Source organism: Lactuca serriola, chromosome 1 (assembly GCF_051521515.1).
Source record: "Lactuca serriola cultivar US96UC23 chromosome 1, Lser_US96UC23_V15, whole genome shotgun sequence".
In the NCBI taxonomy this organism is placed as follows: Eukaryota; Viridiplantae; Streptophyta; class Magnoliopsida; order Asterales; family Asteraceae; genus Lactuca; species Lactuca serriola.
Window position 1 is genome coordinate 232,562,656 of NC_136408.1, and position 21,060 is coordinate 232,583,715.

Consider the following 21,060-nt stretch of genomic DNA (forward strand, 5'->3'; position numbering starts at 1 on the left):
GCAGGAAAGAAGTTCAGATCTTTCATTCAACATAGATCTCAAAGTATACATATTAGATCTGAAGAAAAAGTTTAGATCTGAGATGAGAAAGTGTAGATCTGAAGGAAAAATTTTCAGGATCTGAAAGAAAGAAGTATAGATCTTCTCGTCCAACAAACATCTCAAGTAAACATATGACATATATATACACGTAGCACATAATTTATATAAAATACTTCATATCTATGTGTAAGATGAAAGTGACTATACACTTACCTGATACGAAGTGATTTGGACAGCACCTCGCTTTTAAAAATAACCTTCTTTGACGAAACAGGGAAGTTTGCTTGAGAACCGGGCCCCGCGCGGGCAGAGTTTCAAACCAAAAAACTCTTTTTCTCGGAGACTCCGGGAGCCTCGGCGCTTCCTTCGGTTGCTAGGGGGTTTACCTAGGCTTTAGGAGGGTTTAGAAACCTTAGAAAGAGAAAGTAGTGAGAGAAAGAATGAAGAAATGAGTGAGAAATCTGGAACATTTACAACTCAACTACGATGGGCGTAGTTCGGATAAGGTACGAGGTGGCGGTCTCCGGGTGGTACGACGTGGAGCTTGCTGGGCCGAGGAGTGTGAGGCGTACGTTGGGTGTACCAAGCTCGGATGTTGAGCATAGTTTGCGATGCGACGTGTCGCAATCCGAAGCGAGCCTCTGATCAGCAATGGACGGCCCAGATCGACATGTCATCACTATTCGCACCAGCTTCGCTGTAACATCCCCCTCTGGCACGTATCACAATATTGTCCGCTTTAGGCCACTCGGCACGAGGACTTCCCAGGGGGTCACCCATCCTGGTACTACTCCCGCCCGAGCACGCTTAACTGCAGAGTTCTTATGGGATCTGCGGCCCTCACGGCTTTTTAAAACGCGTTGTGATAGGGAAGGTATCCACACCCCTTATAAGGAATGCTTAGTTCTCCTTCCCAGCCGATGTGGGATCAGATCTAACCCACTTCCACCCCCCCCCCCCCCATTATAGGGTTCGACGTCCCCGTCGAACACATCGACCCATGCCCTGGCTCTAATACCATTTGTAACATCCCCCTCTGGCACGTATCACAATATTGTCCGCTTTGGGCCACTCGACACGAGGACTTCCCAGGGGGTCACCCATCCTGGTACTACTCCCGCCCGAGCACGCTTAACTGCAGAGTTCTTATGGGATCTGCGGCCCTGTTCTTATGGGATCTGCGGCCCTCACGGCTTTAAAACGCGTTGTGATAGGGAAGGTTTCCACACCCCTTATAAGGAATGCTTAGTTCTCCTTCCCAGCCGATGTGGGATCAGATCTAACCCACTTTCACCCCTCATTATAGGGTTCGACATCCCCGTCGAACACATCGACCCGTGCCCTGGCTCTGATACCATTTGTAACATCCCCCTCTGGCACGTATCACAATATTGTCCGCTTTGGGCCACTCGGCACGAGGACTTCCCAGGGGGTCACCCATCCTGGTACTACTCCCGCCCGAGCACGCTTAACTGCAGAGTTCTTATGGGATCTGCTGCCCTCACGGCTTTAAAACGCGTTGTGATAGGGAAGGTTTCCACACCCCTTATAAGGAATGCTTAGTTCTCCTTCCCAGCCGATGTGGGATCAGATCTAACCCACTTTGATCCCAAATCGGCTGGGAAGGAGAACTAAGCATTCCTTATAAGGGGTGTGGAAACCTTCCCTATCACAACGCGTTTTAAAGCCGTGAGGGCAGTAAATCCCATAAGAACTCTACAGTTAAGCGTGCTCGGGCGGGAGTAGTACCAGGATGGGTGACCCCCTGGGAAGTCCTCATGCCGAGTGGCCCAAAGCGGACAATATTGTGATACGTGCCAGAGGGGGATGTTAAAAATGGTATCAGAGCTAGGGCATGGGTCGCTGTGTTCGACGGGGACGTCGAACCCTATAATGGGGGTGAAAGTGGGTTAGATCTGATCCCACATCAGCTGGGAAGGAGAACTAAGCATTCCTTATAAGGGGTGTGGAAACCTTCCCTATCACAACGCGTTTTAAAGCCGTGAGGGCAGCAGATCCCATAAGAACTCTGCAGTTAAGCGTGCTCGGGCGGGAGTAGTACCAGGATGGGTGACCCCTTGGGAAGTCCTCGTGCCGAGTGACCCAAAGCGGACAATATTGTGATACGTGCCAGAGGGGGATGTTACATTCGGAATTTCTAGTTCCAACTTCAAAAATTCGTATCTTCCTCATGCGAGCTCCGTTTTTGACGTTCTTTATATCCACGCGTAGGCGGTAAGGTACTCTATAACTTTCGTTTAGACTCCGTTGGCTAATTTTGACTCTATTTTAAAAGTTATATTATTAACAGGCTGTGACAAGATTGGTTCGTTAAAATCTCATAACTTCTTCATCCGACGTCTGTTTTCGCCTGTCTTTTTATTGTTACGCTACTATTAACGAGATCTTCGATTCTCGTTTAGGTTGTGTCGGCTAAATACCGCTCGATCTAATATTCGAACTCTGGGTTGTACACTGCTAAGCCGAAACTTCGAAAAATCATAACTTCTTCATACGATGTCAGATTTGGGCGTTCTCTTTATGGACGATCTTGGTTTAACGTATTCTACGATTTTCGTTTAGGTCGCTAAGGCTAAAACTTGCTCTATCGTAAATTCACTATTTACGCTTCTCGGTGTCGTGTCGGTTCCGTCGTGAAACTTCGACGAGTCATAACTTCCTCGTTATAACTCGGATTTCGGCGTTCTTTATATCCCTGGAATCCTAGTTTCGACTACTACAACTTTATGTAAAGATATCGGATTTATCTCACACTTTAATTTTGATGCTTATTTTTATCCTTTATTTATTATAAATTTATAAATCAATAATAAGCATATAAATTCACATAATTCACATAATACTCAAATATTTCATCTTTTATTACTTCAAAAAGAGTTACAATAGTTGACCTAGACTATTAAATCATCTAATAATGCTTAGCCCAAAAATGCGGGCATTACAGGTTCTACATGGGGTGTAACCTCTGTACGCAATCCGTAGCTCTACACTGGGCGTAGATTACTTACACAGGGCGTAAGTCAACTGAGTGGTGACTATTGACTTTTTAACCGGTTTGACTTTTGGTCAACCGTGTTGGGACTTAGTATAGTAAGGGAAAAATAGTCTTTTGCTCAAAGGAGGTTTAATTGTCAGTCTGGACCTTTCGTGGGCCCATCATTTCCTTAATTGTTAATTAGGGTTTTATTGTGGATATGTTTAGCAGGAGGAGGCTTGATATCGTCGGCTTAAGTAGTGGTTTATCTTGTCTTCAGGGTTGAGGTGAGTCTTTTCACTATACTTTTGGGTCGAAGGCACTAATGTCGTCCCATTAGATTGTGTTATATAGGATGTTAGTTCTCTTTATGACTCTTGCATGTGTATGTGGGGTTGGACCCTTTTTATTTGTATATTTGGGCTAGGCCCATTTATATGTTGGGTGTGGCTTGTTATGTATTTTGGGCGGGGTCTGTTATGTATGTTAGGCGGGACCCGATTGTATGGTGGGCGGTGCCTGAGATTATGTATGGTTATATGGTACTTTGGAGAACTCCTTAAGCTTTATGCTTACGGTTTGTGGTTCAACATTTTTTGGGTGCTTCCAGTTTTAAAGGGAATGACCTGGCTTAACTGCACTGCATCCCCTGATGGTTTTTTCCATATTGGTTACTTTTGAGATACTCTGATTTTTGAAAATACATTTTTACTTTGTTTGGTTTTGGAACAATTGTTTGCATAATGCATGAAAAATATTAAATTATGTATTAATGAGTTATTATGTTTATTAAACTGTAAATATTGGATTTTAAACTATGCAGATTTATGATACACGATATAATTTTTTTAAAGAGATCTACAATTTAGAAAAAAAAAAAAAAATTTGAATTTTTCAAGTCATAATTTGTTTTTTAGGAGTAAATTAAATGAATGGTCCCTATGGTTTGGGGCAATTTGCGTGATTGGTCCCTAAATTATTTTCTTTTAATTCGGAAGGTCCTTACGGTTTGTTTTGTTATGCGTTTGGTCCCTATTTTACCTAAAATACTATTATTTAAATAGCAAAAATGGTGGGGTAGGTAAGGTTAAGTCAGAGGGGTGGGGTTGAGGTGTGTTTATTTCAATAAGTTAAAAAATCAAGGTAAAAATATTCTTTTTAGATAAGACAGGGACCCAACACGTAACAAAACCAAACAGTAAGGACCTTCCGAGTTACAAAAATAAGTTAGGGACCAAGCATGCAATTTACCCCAAACCATAGGGACCATTCATGTAATTTACTTTTTTTTAATAGAATTTTATATATTTTGACTGGAAAAATAAAAAATATTACTAAAAAGATTGAAGCTACAATTTTTGTTCTGTTAAAATGTAAATACGATCAAGAAAATATTACTAAATTTAATATTGGTCAAACAGCAGTCCAACGGCAATTTAACCAATGGCGTAGCCACATTAGTACAAGGGTGGGCCTTAGCCCACCCAAAGAAATTTAAGGTTATATATATATATATATATATATATATATATATATATATATATAGAGAGAGAGAGAGAGAGAGAGAGAGAGAGAGAGAGAGAGAGAGAGAGAGAGAGAGAGAGAGAGAGAGAGAGAGGAAGTGAATTGCTATATCACCTACCTATTAAAAATTTCAAATTATACACAAATAGAATACCTTTTGCTGCATATATTGTTATATTTTGTCATCATTTGAAGTATTTTATTACCGTTCATATTTTTTAAATTATTTGGCCAACCCTAAAATAAAATTCTAGCTACGCCACTGAATTTGACGACAAATGTTGAATTTTATATTGAAATGGTTTTTCGTTTTTTTAATTTCGTTATCTGATCCGTCGATTAGATTTTTGACTCATCACCGACAACCTATAAAATTTAAATAGCAAGGAACACCCTTATTTAAAAAATTAAGAAAAGAACTCATAATTTTTTATAAATCATTGGACTAATGTAATTTAGTCTAATTAAAATATTATATATCTTTCAACAGAATAAAGATAAAATCAAACTCTAAGCAAATGCGTGACGATTCTCATTGATTAAATCATACGCAATTTTGACCACTAACATCATAATATTTCCACAAGGGAGGATTTACGTACATTCACGTCTTTAACTAAAATTGGGTGCTCTTTGAAAAAAGAAAACTAAACCTATGGGGTGATTTTGTAATTTTTTTTTTTATCATTTAATTAGCCCATAAATTTGGCTATTTATACCAAGCCGTATGAAACACACAGACTATTCCCGCAATAAATCAATATGAGAAACTTTAATTTAGCGTTGCCATTCTCCGACTCTGATGGTGGAAACCAATCGGATCACCGGAAAATACCGTTTTCTGATATAATAGTCACAAAACCTAGAGACCAATTTTGTGGTCGAAAATGGCAACCTATAGACATTCAAGTGGCATTATGGTTCACTTTTGTCCATATACTAGCCCTCTTTGCACCATTTTCATTCACTTGGGGTGCTTTTTGGATCGCATTTTCTGGTTATTTGCTTACTGGAATTTTGGGTATAACTCTTTCTTATCATCGACTTTTGTCTCATCATAGTTTCAAACTCCCCAAATGGCTCGAGTATATGTGTGTTTACTTTGGGGTCCTAGCTGCCCAGGTTTGTATTTAGCTTCACTGTTATACCGAATATAATTTTTGTTCAATTTGATTAGGATTTTGTTTATTTAAACATGTGTATTGACGAATGAATGAAGTAAGCAAAATAAAAAAAAATGTATTTATGTTTTTTAGAAAGTTTTATATGAATTTAATGAACTTTATATAATCCATATTCTAATAAAAAAAAATAGTTTTTATTCTGTTTTTAACATTTGTCATCTTATTAGATCTCTTAATATCTTATTAGACCTCTTAATTAATATATACTGGTTTACTAAATGTAAGACTCGTTTATTATACGGGTTGTTAAAAAAAAAAATATTAAAATGTAAATAATAAGTATTTTTTAAAATAAAATTTTGAAATAAAGAATAAAGAAACATATTAATTGCAATTTATTATAATATTTATTACATTTGATACTTATATATATATATATATATATATATATATATATATATATATATATATATATATATATATATATATATAAGTATAAGATTATGTGTTTTTTTTTTTTAATTTTAAAAATTGAAAAAACCCATAAATTGACATGTGGATATTATTTATTTAAAAAATATCACAAAATGACAACTGTCAAAACTCATTAGAGATTAAGATGTGGGAAAATTATCTTCATTTATTATAGTAGGTAACCCATGGAAACCACGGGTTATAAAATCAATTGAACATTCATAATAAAGATTTATAATTATTAATAAATTATTTTAAATAAATTATTAATTAAGAGATATATCAAAATTTTAAACTTATTATAACTTCAAATTTAACCTATAATTAGAAAATGTAAATTTGAATTTTTGAAATGAGTTGTCTAATATATCTAAATGACACACGACATAATATCAATGAGGAGTTGTATTAGAGTGACATTTAGCAAAAGGAGATTAAAACTATTCATTTATTAGAATATGGATATATATATATATATATATATATATATATATATATATATATATATATATACACACACACACACCATGTGTCACCCTATTATGTCTCTTAATGAATAGTTGACACTTGTAAACTTATTGATTATTCATTTGAAAATATAAATTTTAAAATTTTCACTCTATCTATATTAAAATAATAGCATGAAAAATTAAAATTAAAATAAAATTAATACAAATAATAAAATGATATAATTTCATATATTTTATTTAAATCAATGATTATAAATTTTTATAACTAAAAAAATCTCTTAATTAATAATTTATTTAAAATAATTGATTAATAACTTTGAATTTTTATTATAATAGTTTAATTAATTTTGTAACTATGGTTTTCACGGATTATAATATATATATATATATATATATATATATATATATATATATATAAATAAAGTGGCTTATGAGTAATACATTTTGTCTATTTCATATTTTCACCACACATCTATTTATTATTAAGACATTTAGTCCTTATAGTCTTGTAATTTACAAAAATAATCACTAAGATTTATTTTACATAAATAATATTTAAGATTTTCATAAAAAAAAAGGTCATTCAAATATAAATAATATTATAATAAAAAATATATTTCTATATTATTGAAATAAAAAATAATTAGAATCATAAAATTTTATAAGAAACTTTGTTTGATTAATAATTATTTAAATATCTTATTTGGATTACAACTTTTCTTTATATTTATTCCAAGATTTTATGAGAAAACTAAAATCAAACCTTATTTTTATTCCAATAGAATGAACAATATAAATAATATTTATGTTATATTCTTACATGCAGGGAGATCCAATATTTTGGGTGAGCATTCATAGATACCATCACAAATATGTGGATTCGAATAATGATACACATTCACCTCTTAATGGATTTTGGTTTAGTCATATGGGTTGGCTTTTTGACAGTGAATATATGGTTGAAAAGGTATCAGGTTTCGATAATTTGTTATAATTTTAATTTAGTATTATAAATTTATCCTTTCCATAATTTTAGAGGGTGTTTGTCATTCCTTCTAAAATGACTTTTATACTTTTAACTTTTCTAAAATGAATACAGTCAGGAAAATCCTAATATTTTTGGAAAATTTTCATTTTAGTCCCGAAATTTATTTTTTTAACAGAAAAGTCACGATTATTTCATTTTGGCTCAAATTAACAAAAAAAAATATCATTTTTTTCTTTTAATAGGAAATGACATATTATCGTGTAAAATCAAACAATCGAAACCATTCTGTTTAAAAAATAACATTTGGGACTAAAATGAAACTTTTCCAAAAAATATTGGGATTTTTACGACAATTTCCCTTTCCAAGAAGTCTAAAATGTCCAAAAGATGTATATAAAAATTCTTTTTAAAACAACTTTTGCTAAGAAAAAAAAGTGATTTTTCAAAAGTCATGAAAGCATCCATTTTTGTTACTTTTGGCTTTTGACATTTAAAAACTTTAAAAGTTAATCCAAACAAATCTTAAAAACCTTATTTTAGAAAAAGTCATTTTACAAAAAATCTTTTTTATAAAAAAATATTTTTAAGTTTTAAAAATAAATCCCAACACACCCTTAGTCAAAACTCATGTTATATGAGTACACGTCATGAAATTATTTTATATGTGGTTGGTTTAATGCAGTATCGAGAACGTAAAAATGTAGAAGATTTAAAAAGTCAGACATTCTACATGTTTATACGGAAAACATACATGTGGCATTTATTTGGATGTGGTGCTCTCTTATATGCATGGGGTGGATTCACATACCTGGTTTGGGGAATGGTATTTAAATTTCATTTGAATTCATTTCATAAACTCATTATGAATAATTATTTCCCATATATTCCACTTGAATACCTCATTTTTATAAACTTTTTATTTTTATATGATAAACTACGTGTGAGACCCATATATTACATGAGTTTATTTAAAAAAAACTAAATACAAAATTCTAAACATTTGAAAAGTATGAATTTATAAGAAAAATAAGAAAATATTAAATTATAAAATTAAAGTGTTTTTTTTTCTCTTTCAAACTTAAACAAATAATTTAGATAAATAAATAAAGAAAATTTATGAATATTTAATTTGGTATTTTTAAAATTAGAAGGAAAATTCATTAATGAAATTGATATGTGTTTATTGTTAAATATAAATACTATTTACAATTTAATAAAATGAAAAAAACCATAAAATGACATATGGAATAAAAATTAATTTAAAACAACCACAAAATTACTTGTGAAAAAATAAATAAGAATGTGACATGTGGCAAAAAGATCTTTATTGACTAGGAATGATAGTTACAAAAAGACAATTTTTTTATAGAAAAACATATCCTCATACTTAAAAATGGTGTTTAAAGTTAGGGTTGACATGATATATAGCCAAACCTATCAATATGGTCCATAAAAATATGATCTTACATGTTAAAGATCAACCAAAACCAAATGAAGGTTTGACAGATCTAGATCATGATTATGTGGTTTGATCAAATAACTTGATTACCCTCCTTCATTAATTAAATACGTTATAAACCAACAAAGTACATTACAGTTTTCGGAAACAACCAATTTTATTAAAAAGACCCCGAAAGCAAGAAGCTAGACAAGGACCAAATCAAAGAGTACATAAAGCAACAAATACATAGAAAAAAGAATGGGGACAAGACCATTCCTCCTCTACAAATTCCTCCTTTTATTCTTATATTTAATCCAAAGATAAACTAAGAATTTTATGTTCTTAGCCAAATTTTATAGGATTACATAATAATAAAATTGCATATTAACTATATTGTTAAAATTAACTAAGTTATTATCATCAATCAATGATTGAATTATTATTATAATATAAAATATTAAAATTTATGGTTATTCAAATCATATAGAAAATATATGTATTTAAAAAGGTTGAAATTAATATGATTAACGATTAATATTGATTGTGAACCAGATCAACTTAGTGGTCTCTATCGGTTGGTTCTATATTAAAAAAACGTCTTTACTTTTTTATTTAACATTAGTTTTAGCTATTATTATGGTTAATTAATTTAAATTGTTCTTTTAATATTCGATATGCAGATATTTGTGTATTCCTCACACACAAACACACACACACACACACACACACATATATATATATATATATATATATATATATAAAGTTGAAAAATATTTCTTTAGGTATTCTTTTAGTCGCATAAAAATAAATTCTCATTATTTAAATAATAAATGAAAATATATAACATTTCAAATAACAATTGATGATTTTTAATAAATCGATGTAACTTGTTATTTTTTGTAGACAATTTGTAAGATATCATTGTTATTTTCATTACATATAATTAAATAAGATTATCAAACATGTCAAATATTTACAAAAATTTGTGGGAGTTAATGAATTAAAGGATGGAATTAATATAGTATGCCCTTCTTCTCTAAATAAAAGAAAGCTAATTCTATTGATAGACATTTTATGTCTACGAATAAAAGACCTTTTTCCTTTTTGGGTAGGGGCCGACCTCCCACTCTCTTATCTCATGCAAAAGTTATTAGCGGTTGGGTAGATCACGCATTAAGCCTCTCTTAACCCTCCATTTTTAATACATGTTTATAAAAGTCTCTTGCCTTTCAAGATCTAGTCTAGATGGTTTGGCTAAATGAAAGCATTGCATATTTTGATATCTCCGGCTCCTCAATGAATAGTTGGTCTGTCTAACATTACATCATAATAGACAAAGCTCATATAGTTTGGCATGGCTAGTGTTCATTTCCCTATAAAAAATAAATTGTATGTTTTTAACTATTTTATTTGAATGACATAAAATATAAAACGAAGGAAGATAAATAGATATTATCAATTTATGATATGATGTTAATGGATAATAATTATTGATTATTTTAAAATAATTAATTTTAATATTATATAATGTTTAGCATTATGAATTTATAGGTGTACTACTTTAATGTATGGTTATAAAGTGAAATTTCAAATATAATCAATAAAATTAGAAGAATATAGAAAATAAGAAAAATTAAATCTAGACAAAACTTCATTTTCCTTATAGTTTCTTACAATGGGTCCTTAACTTTAATTAAGTTTATAGAAGGTATATGTGAATAGAAGGTCTATGTGATTTATATTTTATGTGGTCCTTATGCCACCTAAAAAAACTTTTATATCCTTTTAAATTTATTTTATATTTTCTTTTAATTAATTTTACATTTAAAAAAAATTAAAAAATAAAAAGAATTAAAAACATTTACCCTACCCACTCACTCCATCTTTACCATACCCTACCCTACACTTTGCATTTTCCTTTCCGGTTGATATCCCACATTACCTCCACCCCACCACTATCCACCATCATTATCATTATAAACTCCCACCTGTCGGACTACCACATACCCATTAACGTCACCATCACGATCCACATCATAATTGGCAGATGGTTTTGAATCAACAAAATTACTAATTCACGAAGCCATTTCTGATTTTAGCATCAATAAAAATACATTTCAGATTCCATAGTGGTTAAAATCTACATCGATTTCATGAGGAACAATGTAACACTCTAAAAATTTAAGCCAATTTAAACTTTTCAAAAACAACCCAGTTTCGTTAAATCATTACAAAAAGGTTTTCAATACAATTATTATCAGAGTCTTCCCAGAACCATATCGTAAAACATAAACATGAGGAGCGGTACGATCACGTCTTTGCCTTGCCACGGTCTCTTGAAGTACCTGAAAAACATTAAACCACAACTGTAAGCCCGAAAGCTTAGTGAGATAACCCCAAAATACCAACCACATATACTACGCATAACATATCACAACCGAACAGAACAACCATGCACTTCGGGTCTACTGTGTGACTAGTCTGCCCTACCGGGCCTTCAGTCCACCTGGTCCACCCTCCGAGTCTAGCCATATCCATCAAGTTTGCAGTGTGGTTGGTCCGCCCGCATCGGGCCTTCAACCCACTTGGTCCACTCATTGAGTCTACAGTATGACTGGTCCGCCCGCACCGGGCCTTCAGTCGGCCTGGTCTACTCTCCGAGCCTCGGCACGTCTGGTCCGCCCTCGTGGGGGCTACAACCTATCCGAACCGCTCGTTGGGCCTTCGGGATAACCGGTCCGCCCTGGGTATGTTGGCCTACAACACAAAGCAGGACCCGCCTCAACCCAACCCCAGTCCAACAACCATGTGCACATAAACATACAATCATATAACAATTCCCATCCAATCAAACCGATCTAGCAGATCATATATCATAACATACTCTAAACAGGATACCGACCTAACCGGTCACTAGCATAGTATCATCCTATATACCAGAATACCGACCTTAACCAGGTCTCTAACATATACCATCCTAACTACCAGGATGCAAACATAGCAAAGCAACAACATTACAACGATACCCGGATTACAATCCGATAAAGGGCCGACCTTGGTGCCTTAGACCCCGTTGATATAGTGAGGATAACTCACCTTGCAACTGCTGCCTGAAAAGATAAGATCATGCTGCTCCAACCTCTGACACGAACTCCACCACTGACAATACCAAAAGACCGAACTCAATAAATACCAATAATTACCAAATTACCCCTTGAAGTCAACTGGTCAACTCTTGGTCAAAGTCAAACTTCCTGACTGACCGTACTCGCCGAGTCAGCCCGCTGACTCGTTGAGTCTCTCAACCCTGAAAACCCCCATATCGCGACCCAACTCGCCGAATCGCCCCAAGACTTGCCGCAGTCCCACAAACTCTGAGTCACTTCCTACTCAACTCACCGAGTCGTCCCTTGACTCACCGATTCATAGCTCAACCAGGAAAGGTTAGGACCTCACGACCAGACTCACCGAGTCCATGAACAGACTTGCCGAGTCTAAGGCTATCTTCAACCAACTCGCCGAGTTGTTCTTCTAACTCGTCGAGTTGCTGCCTATCTTCAAGCAACTCGCCGAATACACCCATGTGACTCGCCGAGTACCACTAGCTCTTAACCCATATAGAGGCTTTCCAAGCATGCAGGGTCTCAAATTCATAGATCTACTCTTCTACAAGCCATCCATCATGTAAAGTGGCAAACTTTACGTGAAACCAAGGAGATCTAAGCATAATATACTCTAGGGCTAGGGTTTGGGTTTGGGACTAAAAGGCTTCATCAACAACTCTTCAATATGGACTTTATGCTCCTTTGGATCATCACTACACTAAATCTGAGGTAGCAACCTCATATCCAACCTCCAAACTCAAGATAGCACTAGATATACTCCCAAAAATCCCACAAATGATAGATCTAGATTGATAACAACTTAAGCAACGAATCATTACCTCAAGAGAAGACTCCAACAGAAGAATAAGCTAAAACCTTGCAAAGCCCCTTGCTCCAAGCCTCTTAATCTTCAAGGATTTCTTCAACAAACACTCCTTCAAGGTCCAAATGCTCTCCAACTCTCTCACAAACGAATGCTAGGGTTTTTGGACTTCAAGGGAGAGCAAAGAGGCTGGGGAGAGGGTATTATGTTCTTTATATAGGGCTCAACCCCCGAAATTAGGGTTTCTCCACACAGCACCAACTCGCCGAGTCCACCCATGTGACTCGCTGAGTTGGTCACTTAACACGCGACCCGCAACGCGACTCGACTCACCGAGTCTATCCATCGACTCGTCGAGTCGACCTTCTTATTTACACCTTTAGCCCTTCCACTTTACTTCTGAATTTTCGGGATGTTACAAACAAAGTTAAAAAGGCTCGACCATGGCATAGAGGAAGAAACATTTCATGAAAATAGATATAATTTTAGTAAAATAGCAATAATTTCATGAAAATATAATCGAAGTTGTGCTCTTGTGCTGCATCGGTGGTTTAGCGACGACATACCTGTGGTTCGTTGGCGGGTTAAGGAAGAAAAAATGGAGGTGATCGTCTAGTGCATTAGCGAGAACTGACTTCGATCATCAGGTGGTCCAACGGTTCGTAGTTTAGTGGCGATGATGATTGTCAGTTGCTTAGTGAGGTGGTGATCACCATCATGCATAAATATGTGGCGACTATCAATTAAAAGAATATGTGGTTGTTTGTGGTGTGATCTAATTCATAGAGGGAGAGACAACGTCAACAGTTGGGATATGTAGTCGGTAGGTATTAAGGGTGTGTGTGTGTGGTGGTGGTGGGTGGGGGGGGGGGGGTGTTTCCATGGAGTATGATGCCGATTCCCTTCCACTATCGAGGTGTATACATTTGGGGTTGGTAGACAGGTAGGGGTGTGGGTGTTTTTTTTATTCTCTTTTTCTTTTCTTTTGTCCAAGTTCAAATTAGTTAAAGAAAATATAAAATAAATTAAAAATGATATAAAAAGGTTTTTTTATGTAGGTGAGAGACCAGTCATAATAGAAATTAAAAATCACAGAGAACTTCTATAAAGTTTTCTAAGGGGGTGTTTGACTTAACTTTTCACAGCCCAAAAGTCCTTTTTGGAAAAGAAAAAAAGCAAAAGATGTTTGACAAAACTAGTTTTAAAAGCTATTTTTGGAGTTTTTATATAAGGAAAATGAACTTTTTGGAAAAGTCAGGAAATCCTGACTTTTTGTAATTTTTCCAAAAATGACTTTTGAGTTGTGAAAAGCTAAGTCAAACACCTCCTAAAATTACGGGTTATATCTAAGATTTTAAGAAGCCACAAACATGAAGTTTTATCTTAAACTTACAAAAGTTTTATCTTAAACTTACAAAGACCTTTTATGATGTTTTGTCTTAAGATTACAAAAATTAATAACATTTAATCATTATATAAAATAAAAAATTGTACTTAATGTGACTCACTTAAAATTATTGAGGGTGAATTACTTATAATTATTGAGGTTAAATTCCGTTAGATTGAAATTGAGTTCAATAAATAGGTCGTAAGAGCATCCACAATAGGGATTTAATAAGTGTTGAATAGATAATGATTATAATTGAATTGAAATTTAATCAGTGACAGAGCTAGGTTCAAAGTAAAGGTGTATCCCAAGCCGGGTTCGGTTTCTTAGTTTTCCAAACTCGGTTTCGGGTTTAAACCCAAACCCATTCAAAAGTTTAACTTGTTGAGAGTTAAGAAGCTTGTGTTGCTTATATAACAGATGTATATGAGCTATGTTTCATGTTATGACTGATGTGGGACAATTTTAAAATTTTAAAAAAACAAGTTGAAAAACTGACAAACAAAATAAAATACACAAATATAACCGCCAAGATTCGAAATAAATGTATAAAGCTATATAAAAGGAGCTACAAAAATAATAGAAAATAAATGTTAGGAAGAAGATTTGAACTTGCAACCTCTACAAACATCCCTTAATGACTTAACCATCTAAACCAATTACATCTTTTGTTATTATCTCGCTAAACATATTAATATTATGTCTATGTACACTACATAAAACGAAATTCTTCTTAAAAAAAGTTATACCATTGAAATTTTTTTGAGGGATATCCCGGGATACCCTGTGATCTATTGTGGATCCGCCCATGAATTTAATGGAGTGTGAGTGATGATATAGATGAAAGTTGGGTGATCATTAAGTGAAATTTAATCTTTTCTTTTTCAATTAAATTTCAAACAAAATATAGAAATTCATTAAACTTTGTAGGGTTAAATGGAGTGTAGAGTAGATGTTATAAAATATAATTAAATAAAAAAATAAAATGCTGATGTGACAGTGATGTAACAATTTATTGAACTTCTTAAAATTCAATACACTGTCGATACCCTAAGTGCAATTTCTACCGTAAAATATTAAATTGCTTATTGTTTAACATTAAATATATAAAAAAACGGTGTTAATGTAAATTAAAATATTGATTTTAGATAGGTGGGTAATTGAGGTTGCAAATGACCCACTGGGTACGGTCATTTTATCATATTTTTTGGTATGTCATATTAAGCCATATTACTGTTCATTCTTCTCCTCCCCGTTTAAAATGATTGGAAATTGTCTTACTATGTCAGCTCTCACTTTTTTTTTTCATTAAATATGTTAAAATATAATTTATTACAACGTAATTATATAAAATTAATAAAAATAAACTATATTATTAACTAAAAAAATACATAAAACACATAATCGAAACATAATATAATAGTTCGTCATGTTTAATCATCGTCGGTCATAACATCATCATCATCATCGTCGTTGACCGAATCATCTACAAACATATTTGATGCGTCATTTGTATCGTTAAACAAAATCGTCGTAAAAATCACCAATGACGAAATTTACATTAGCATTTAAGACATGTTCCACCCTATACAATTATCGCGGTCCAAAATCAAATATCGGTCAAGGGCCGATATTTGAGATATATGTTATTGCGGTGGGATATCGGTATTTTTATATCATGCATAATTCATATATATATATATATATATATATATATATATATATATATATATATATATATATATATATATATATATATAAGTCAACTTAAAACTATCAATGTTCTAAACATAATCTTACGCAAGTCATGAAATCTTCCTCCAAGTCCACATCAACCAAGGCATCTAATTATTTTATTTAGATCTTCCATATCAACTCTAATATCATCATCATCATTTGAGAATTAAGTACTTAACACATCAACATGATCAAACCTATAGAAACTAGCAAGTTAACACTTAAGTATTTAATAATTAACATAACAATAAGATAGGTTAATACTTAAAACATGAGTTTATGACCTAAAACTAACAATTAAGTACTTAACATAATAGCAGGTTCAGTTAAGTTAAGACCATAAGACTTAAGGCCATGAATTAACACTAAAAAAAACAAGTAAAATTACTTAACCGATATCCCACATGCAAATATCGGTAAATATCACCGATTTTTGCGGTCCGATATTTTGGACCGATATCTAACACCGCTATTTTGAAAAGTACTGATAACCGACATCCCACCTGGAAATCACCTGGAAATCGTCGATATTAACTGCTTAGGTTCCACCAAATCAGCTTGTATACTTCCCCTCTGTTCGGTATGTTTTTCGGCGTACAAATACATACTCCTTCGAATATTAGTAAATTGTCTTTTTCATTATAGTGACAAATCGTTTTTTCCTTCATCTTCCATAATGATATTATGCAATATGATCATGCATACATCATGCTACTTATTAATCCATACTCGAATGATTGTGTCGGTACTTTGTATCTGTCAACGTCTCTTTAGAGCACCAAAGGTTCACTTGACATCCTTCCTAGTTGATTCTTGGTTCGACTTAAACTTTAATCGTTTTTCATTGTCTAGACACGAGAATGATTTCACAAATACAACTAACTTGAGATATATCTCATCAGTTGGTAATACCTACGCTTGTATGATTTTCCATTTTCTTGAAATGAAATATCATACAATTTCTCAAGGTAAGTTTCGTTGAATATTGACGATAAGTCTAGAACATTGAGGTCGTTGTTGACAACCTATGGCCTAAAAATGTATGTCATATCCAAAGATCATACAATGTCACTGCTTCTGAAAGTATTGTTGGTTGTTTTCGATCACCTCACATGAATCGACTATGCCACACATTAGGGCGTAATGACCACCCCAGAGCATATAATCCATACTACAAAGCATTCCAGAGAATCCATGCTACTTTTCATGTGTCGTATACAATTGGTGGATGTCGCTAGTTACATGCTTGCGTAAATACCGACCATGATAGAGGATAATCACAACTTTAGCAAACTTGTATAAACATTCTCTGAGTCGTTCACTTTGATATCCTCCTCTACTCATCCCCTGAGTTCGGTCCCATGCTAAACGCTAATTGATGAATTGTCGTTGTACTTTTTTGAATTGGAAAGAAACTTTTCTTGCCTCTTGCATCCTATTTATAAAATTCAAAATGAAATAAATAAAAGTATTATTATTGTATCAACCCACCCTTCTAAGCAACTTTCCTTGCCTCTTGCCTCTTGTATCAACCCACCCTTTTAAATTGGAGAGAAACTTTTATTTATTTCATTTTGAATTATAGAATTACAATAACCGTCTAATTCTTTAACCTAAGGTGATCGGATATTGTAAAGATTTTAATCACTTCTAAGCAACTTTTAACTCGATTAATTTTTTTTTTTCATTTAATGCTTGTTTTACGAGTTAAAAAATAATATATTGTATCATTTTGTACGGTCTAAGTCAATTCGACTCACAATCCATGGCAGGTCAATCGTAGCAAGATTTTTGGTTTGTCAGTTTTTGAACTATAGACTTATGAAATTTTACTATTCAACTACTAAACTTTATCACGGGACACATTTTGAGAGTAAGTAACGACCCAATAGAAGTCGGTATAAGCCCAAAAACGGTTTGTAGGAAAAGGACCAAACTGTTAGGAAATAACCTACCATAACAAATATTTTATATTCTTTCAAATTTTCGCTATATAAATTTTGCTTCTATTTTTTACGCAAGAAAATATCATCATTTGTATATCATAAGCAGTGGCACTTTCTTATTTCCTAAAAACTGTCCTCAAGGCCCAAGAAATCGCTTTAAATGAAGCCCATCTACAAACCAACAATCTTACCAAAGTGTGGTTCCTGAGCCATTTTTAATTTTCATTTTGAAAAGAGAAATTAAATTACCTCCTATCTTTTATACCTATAATTATTCCTACCCATTAAAATTATGACAAATCACCATTCAATTTAATTGTAATTGATATATTCCTAATATAACATTAATGAGTTAGTTAAAAAAATATGGAATGATGACACTTGTCATAATTTTATTAGGTATGAACATTTGTAGACATAAAAAGTAGGAAACAATTTAATTTCTCTTTTGAAAAGCCTTACAAAATCTAGCATCTCTTCCTATATCTTTGAAATAGAGCACCAAATCCCTTGGATTATATTTTTTAGCCAATAAACAAAGGGAAATGTCATGACCACTACTTCAAATATATCTGACTTAGATGCTTGCACATATGTAATTTCATCGTTTATATAATTTTTTTTGAACCAAATTAACTAAACATAGATGGTTAATTTGCAACAACAAAGAATAAAAAGAACAACAGTATGCTAAATAAATGTTGTTTATCTCAAAGCGAATTGGTGATGGTAAATAAATGTTGTTTATCTCAAAGCGAATTGATGATTTTTCGTATATTGTCTCGTCAAATAAACAAAAAATACTTGATACATAATCATAAAATAATTGTAGTACAATATGTTGCTTTTGATATAATGTGTGTAAAAATGTAAAATAGTAGGTAGATTGTTTGGAAAATTAGGGTTCGCGGTGGAGATCTGGATACCAGTTTGGATCATGATATCACTTTCCGAACTGATATTTCTACCCTATGCTTGGGTTACAAGAAATTCAACTTAGGATAATCCAAGCGGACACCTACGTTTCTAGGCACAGAAAACGTAAACTATTATGCTAAAAGGTTCTATGAATGTGTGATGAAAAACGGAGCTAAAAAACATCCGTCTTCTGGAAAGGAAGAGTTGTTTATATACTAAACACGATTAGGGTTTCATTAGGTTTGGGCCGTCATTACTTGCTTAGGAAGCAAGTAATATTAATCTAGATTAGGGTTACCAAAAACTAACGAGTTTCGTTAGTTTTACCATAATCACCCTCAAGAAATTGAATTTTTCATTATGTTCCCACATACAAAATTTGGTGAGGTTTTGGGGCGCTGCCCCTCGACCCCGCCCGCTGACCTGGCAGCGGGACCCCAGCCAGGGGCTCTGCCCCTTGGACCCCACCAAAGGGGCGCTGCCCCTTTGGAAAACCCCGGACCCGGGGGCGTTGCCCCCGAACCCCCGACTAGTCGTCGAACGGGCTTCTGACTCGATCTTATACATGCGTGCACTCCTCACAAACTCGTACATGTATTAGAGTACAAATCATGAAACTTCTTAGCTCACATGTTAGTTCCAGTTACTTAAAATGACATGGTGACACTAAAATCACCAACATAGATGTGTATGATAATACATATATTTAATTAATTTTCAATCTACATTGTTTATGTAGGGTGTTAGGACTGTATGGGTATACCACCTCACGTTTTTTGTGAACTCTGTTTGTCATATTTGGGGAAACCAATCTTGGAATACCGGAGATCTCTCCAAGAACAACTGGTATGTTTTTATATATCTGAATGTGCTAATTATACTAGTATCCAACATAAATAAATGTTTGTCCAAATATTGTGAAGGTTGTTAGGAGTGTTTTTTTTCGGAGAAGGATGGCATAATAATCACCATGCATTTGAGTATTCAGCACGACATGGATTTGAGTGGTGGCAAATAGATATTACTTGGTACATTATAAAGTTTCTTGAAGCAGTAGGGTTGGCAACCAACGTCAAAGTGCCAACAGAAGCCCAAAAGCTTAAAAAATCCAATTTCAATTCAGTTAATAAATTCAAATGACTGAGCGTTTATTTATAATATAAAGCATAATTTATTGTAACTTGATAATTCTATCTGAACTGATGTCGATACGTATCAATGTGTGTATGTTAATGTTTGTTTGTTGTTGATATCTTTCAGAATATCCAAAATTATGCTTTGGTTTTAGTTGGAAATAGAACTACAAGCTGAACTATTGATATCTACTCTAATAATAAATCTTCTTAATAAATGAAGGTTTTTTTGACACATGTCAATCTCTCATGAGTTTTGACACTTGTCATTTTATGGTATTCTTGAAATAAATATTATCCACTGGTCAATTTTTGGTTTTGTTTCAATTTTAAAATTAAAGTAATATACTTATATATATAAAGTATTAAATATCATATATATAATATTAAATTGCAATAAATACGTTTATTATTTTCTTATTTTAAAGTTGTACATTAAAAAATATTTTCTTTTTACATTTTAATATTTAATCTTTTTTTTTTAAATCAACTCGTGTAATACACGGATGTAATACTTAGTATCATATTTTGCCGTTTGTCATCTTTTTAAATATTTGGTCAGATATTATTTTCTTATAATTTGAGTTTTCTTTTCAAAAAGTCTAGAAAAATTACATATAGATTTTTCTAATAAGGAAGTCATATAACATGGTAAAATATTGATTCCTAATTTGTGGGGATTAATTGGGAACGATTGGTGTAATTTTATATGATTTTAAGTTAATTTTTTTGAAATATAAGATGATTTGTAGGCAAATTATCCGGAAAAAATTTAATGGAACTTTCAAATTGAATTATAAATCATCCATAAATTTAATCGGCAATTTTGAATGACTTCCCATGCCTTTTTGTTCGCCTATGTCTATCACTCGTCTTCTATACTGAATTCCGATCTTTTTTGCTGTGGGGATTATTGTGATTTTAGGTTGGATTTTTTATTTCAAGTTCTAATTT

The 21,060-nt window shown here is 33.1% G+C and overlaps 1 protein-coding gene across 1 annotated transcript; it reads left to right on the plus strand.

Moving 5' to 3' along the window:
• The first annotated feature begins 5,313 nt into the window (after nucleotides 1–5,313).
• On the plus strand, nucleotides 5,314–20,227 carry LOC145049871 (palmitoyl-monogalactosyldiacylglycerol delta-7 desaturase, chloroplastic-like). Its single transcript, XM_078998215.1, has 5 exons — nucleotides 5,314–5,683; nucleotides 7,456–7,596; nucleotides 8,300–8,440; nucleotides 19,713–19,819; nucleotides 19,897–20,227. Exons 1-5 carry the CDS (start codon nucleotides 5,324–5,326, stop codon nucleotides 20,111–20,113), a joined length of 966 nt encoding a protein of 321 aa, XP_078854341.1. The 5' UTR covers nucleotides 5,314–5,323; the 3' UTR covers nucleotides 20,114–20,227.
• Nucleotides 20,228–21,060: the final 833 nt, after the last annotated feature.

Coding starts and splice junctions, on each gene's coding strand:
- LOC145049871 (XM_078998215.1), top strand. CDS start 5,324: ATGAGAAACTTTAATTTAGCGTTGCCATTCTCCGACTCTGATGGTGGA. Junction 5,684..7,455: donor TTGGGGTCCTAGCTGCCCAG/GTTTGTATTTAG, acceptor TCTTACATGCAG/GGAGATCCAATATTTTGGGT. Junction 19,820..19,896: donor GATCTCTCCAAGAACAACTG/GTATGTTTTTAT, acceptor AATATTGTGAAG/GTTGTTAGGAGTGTTTTTTT.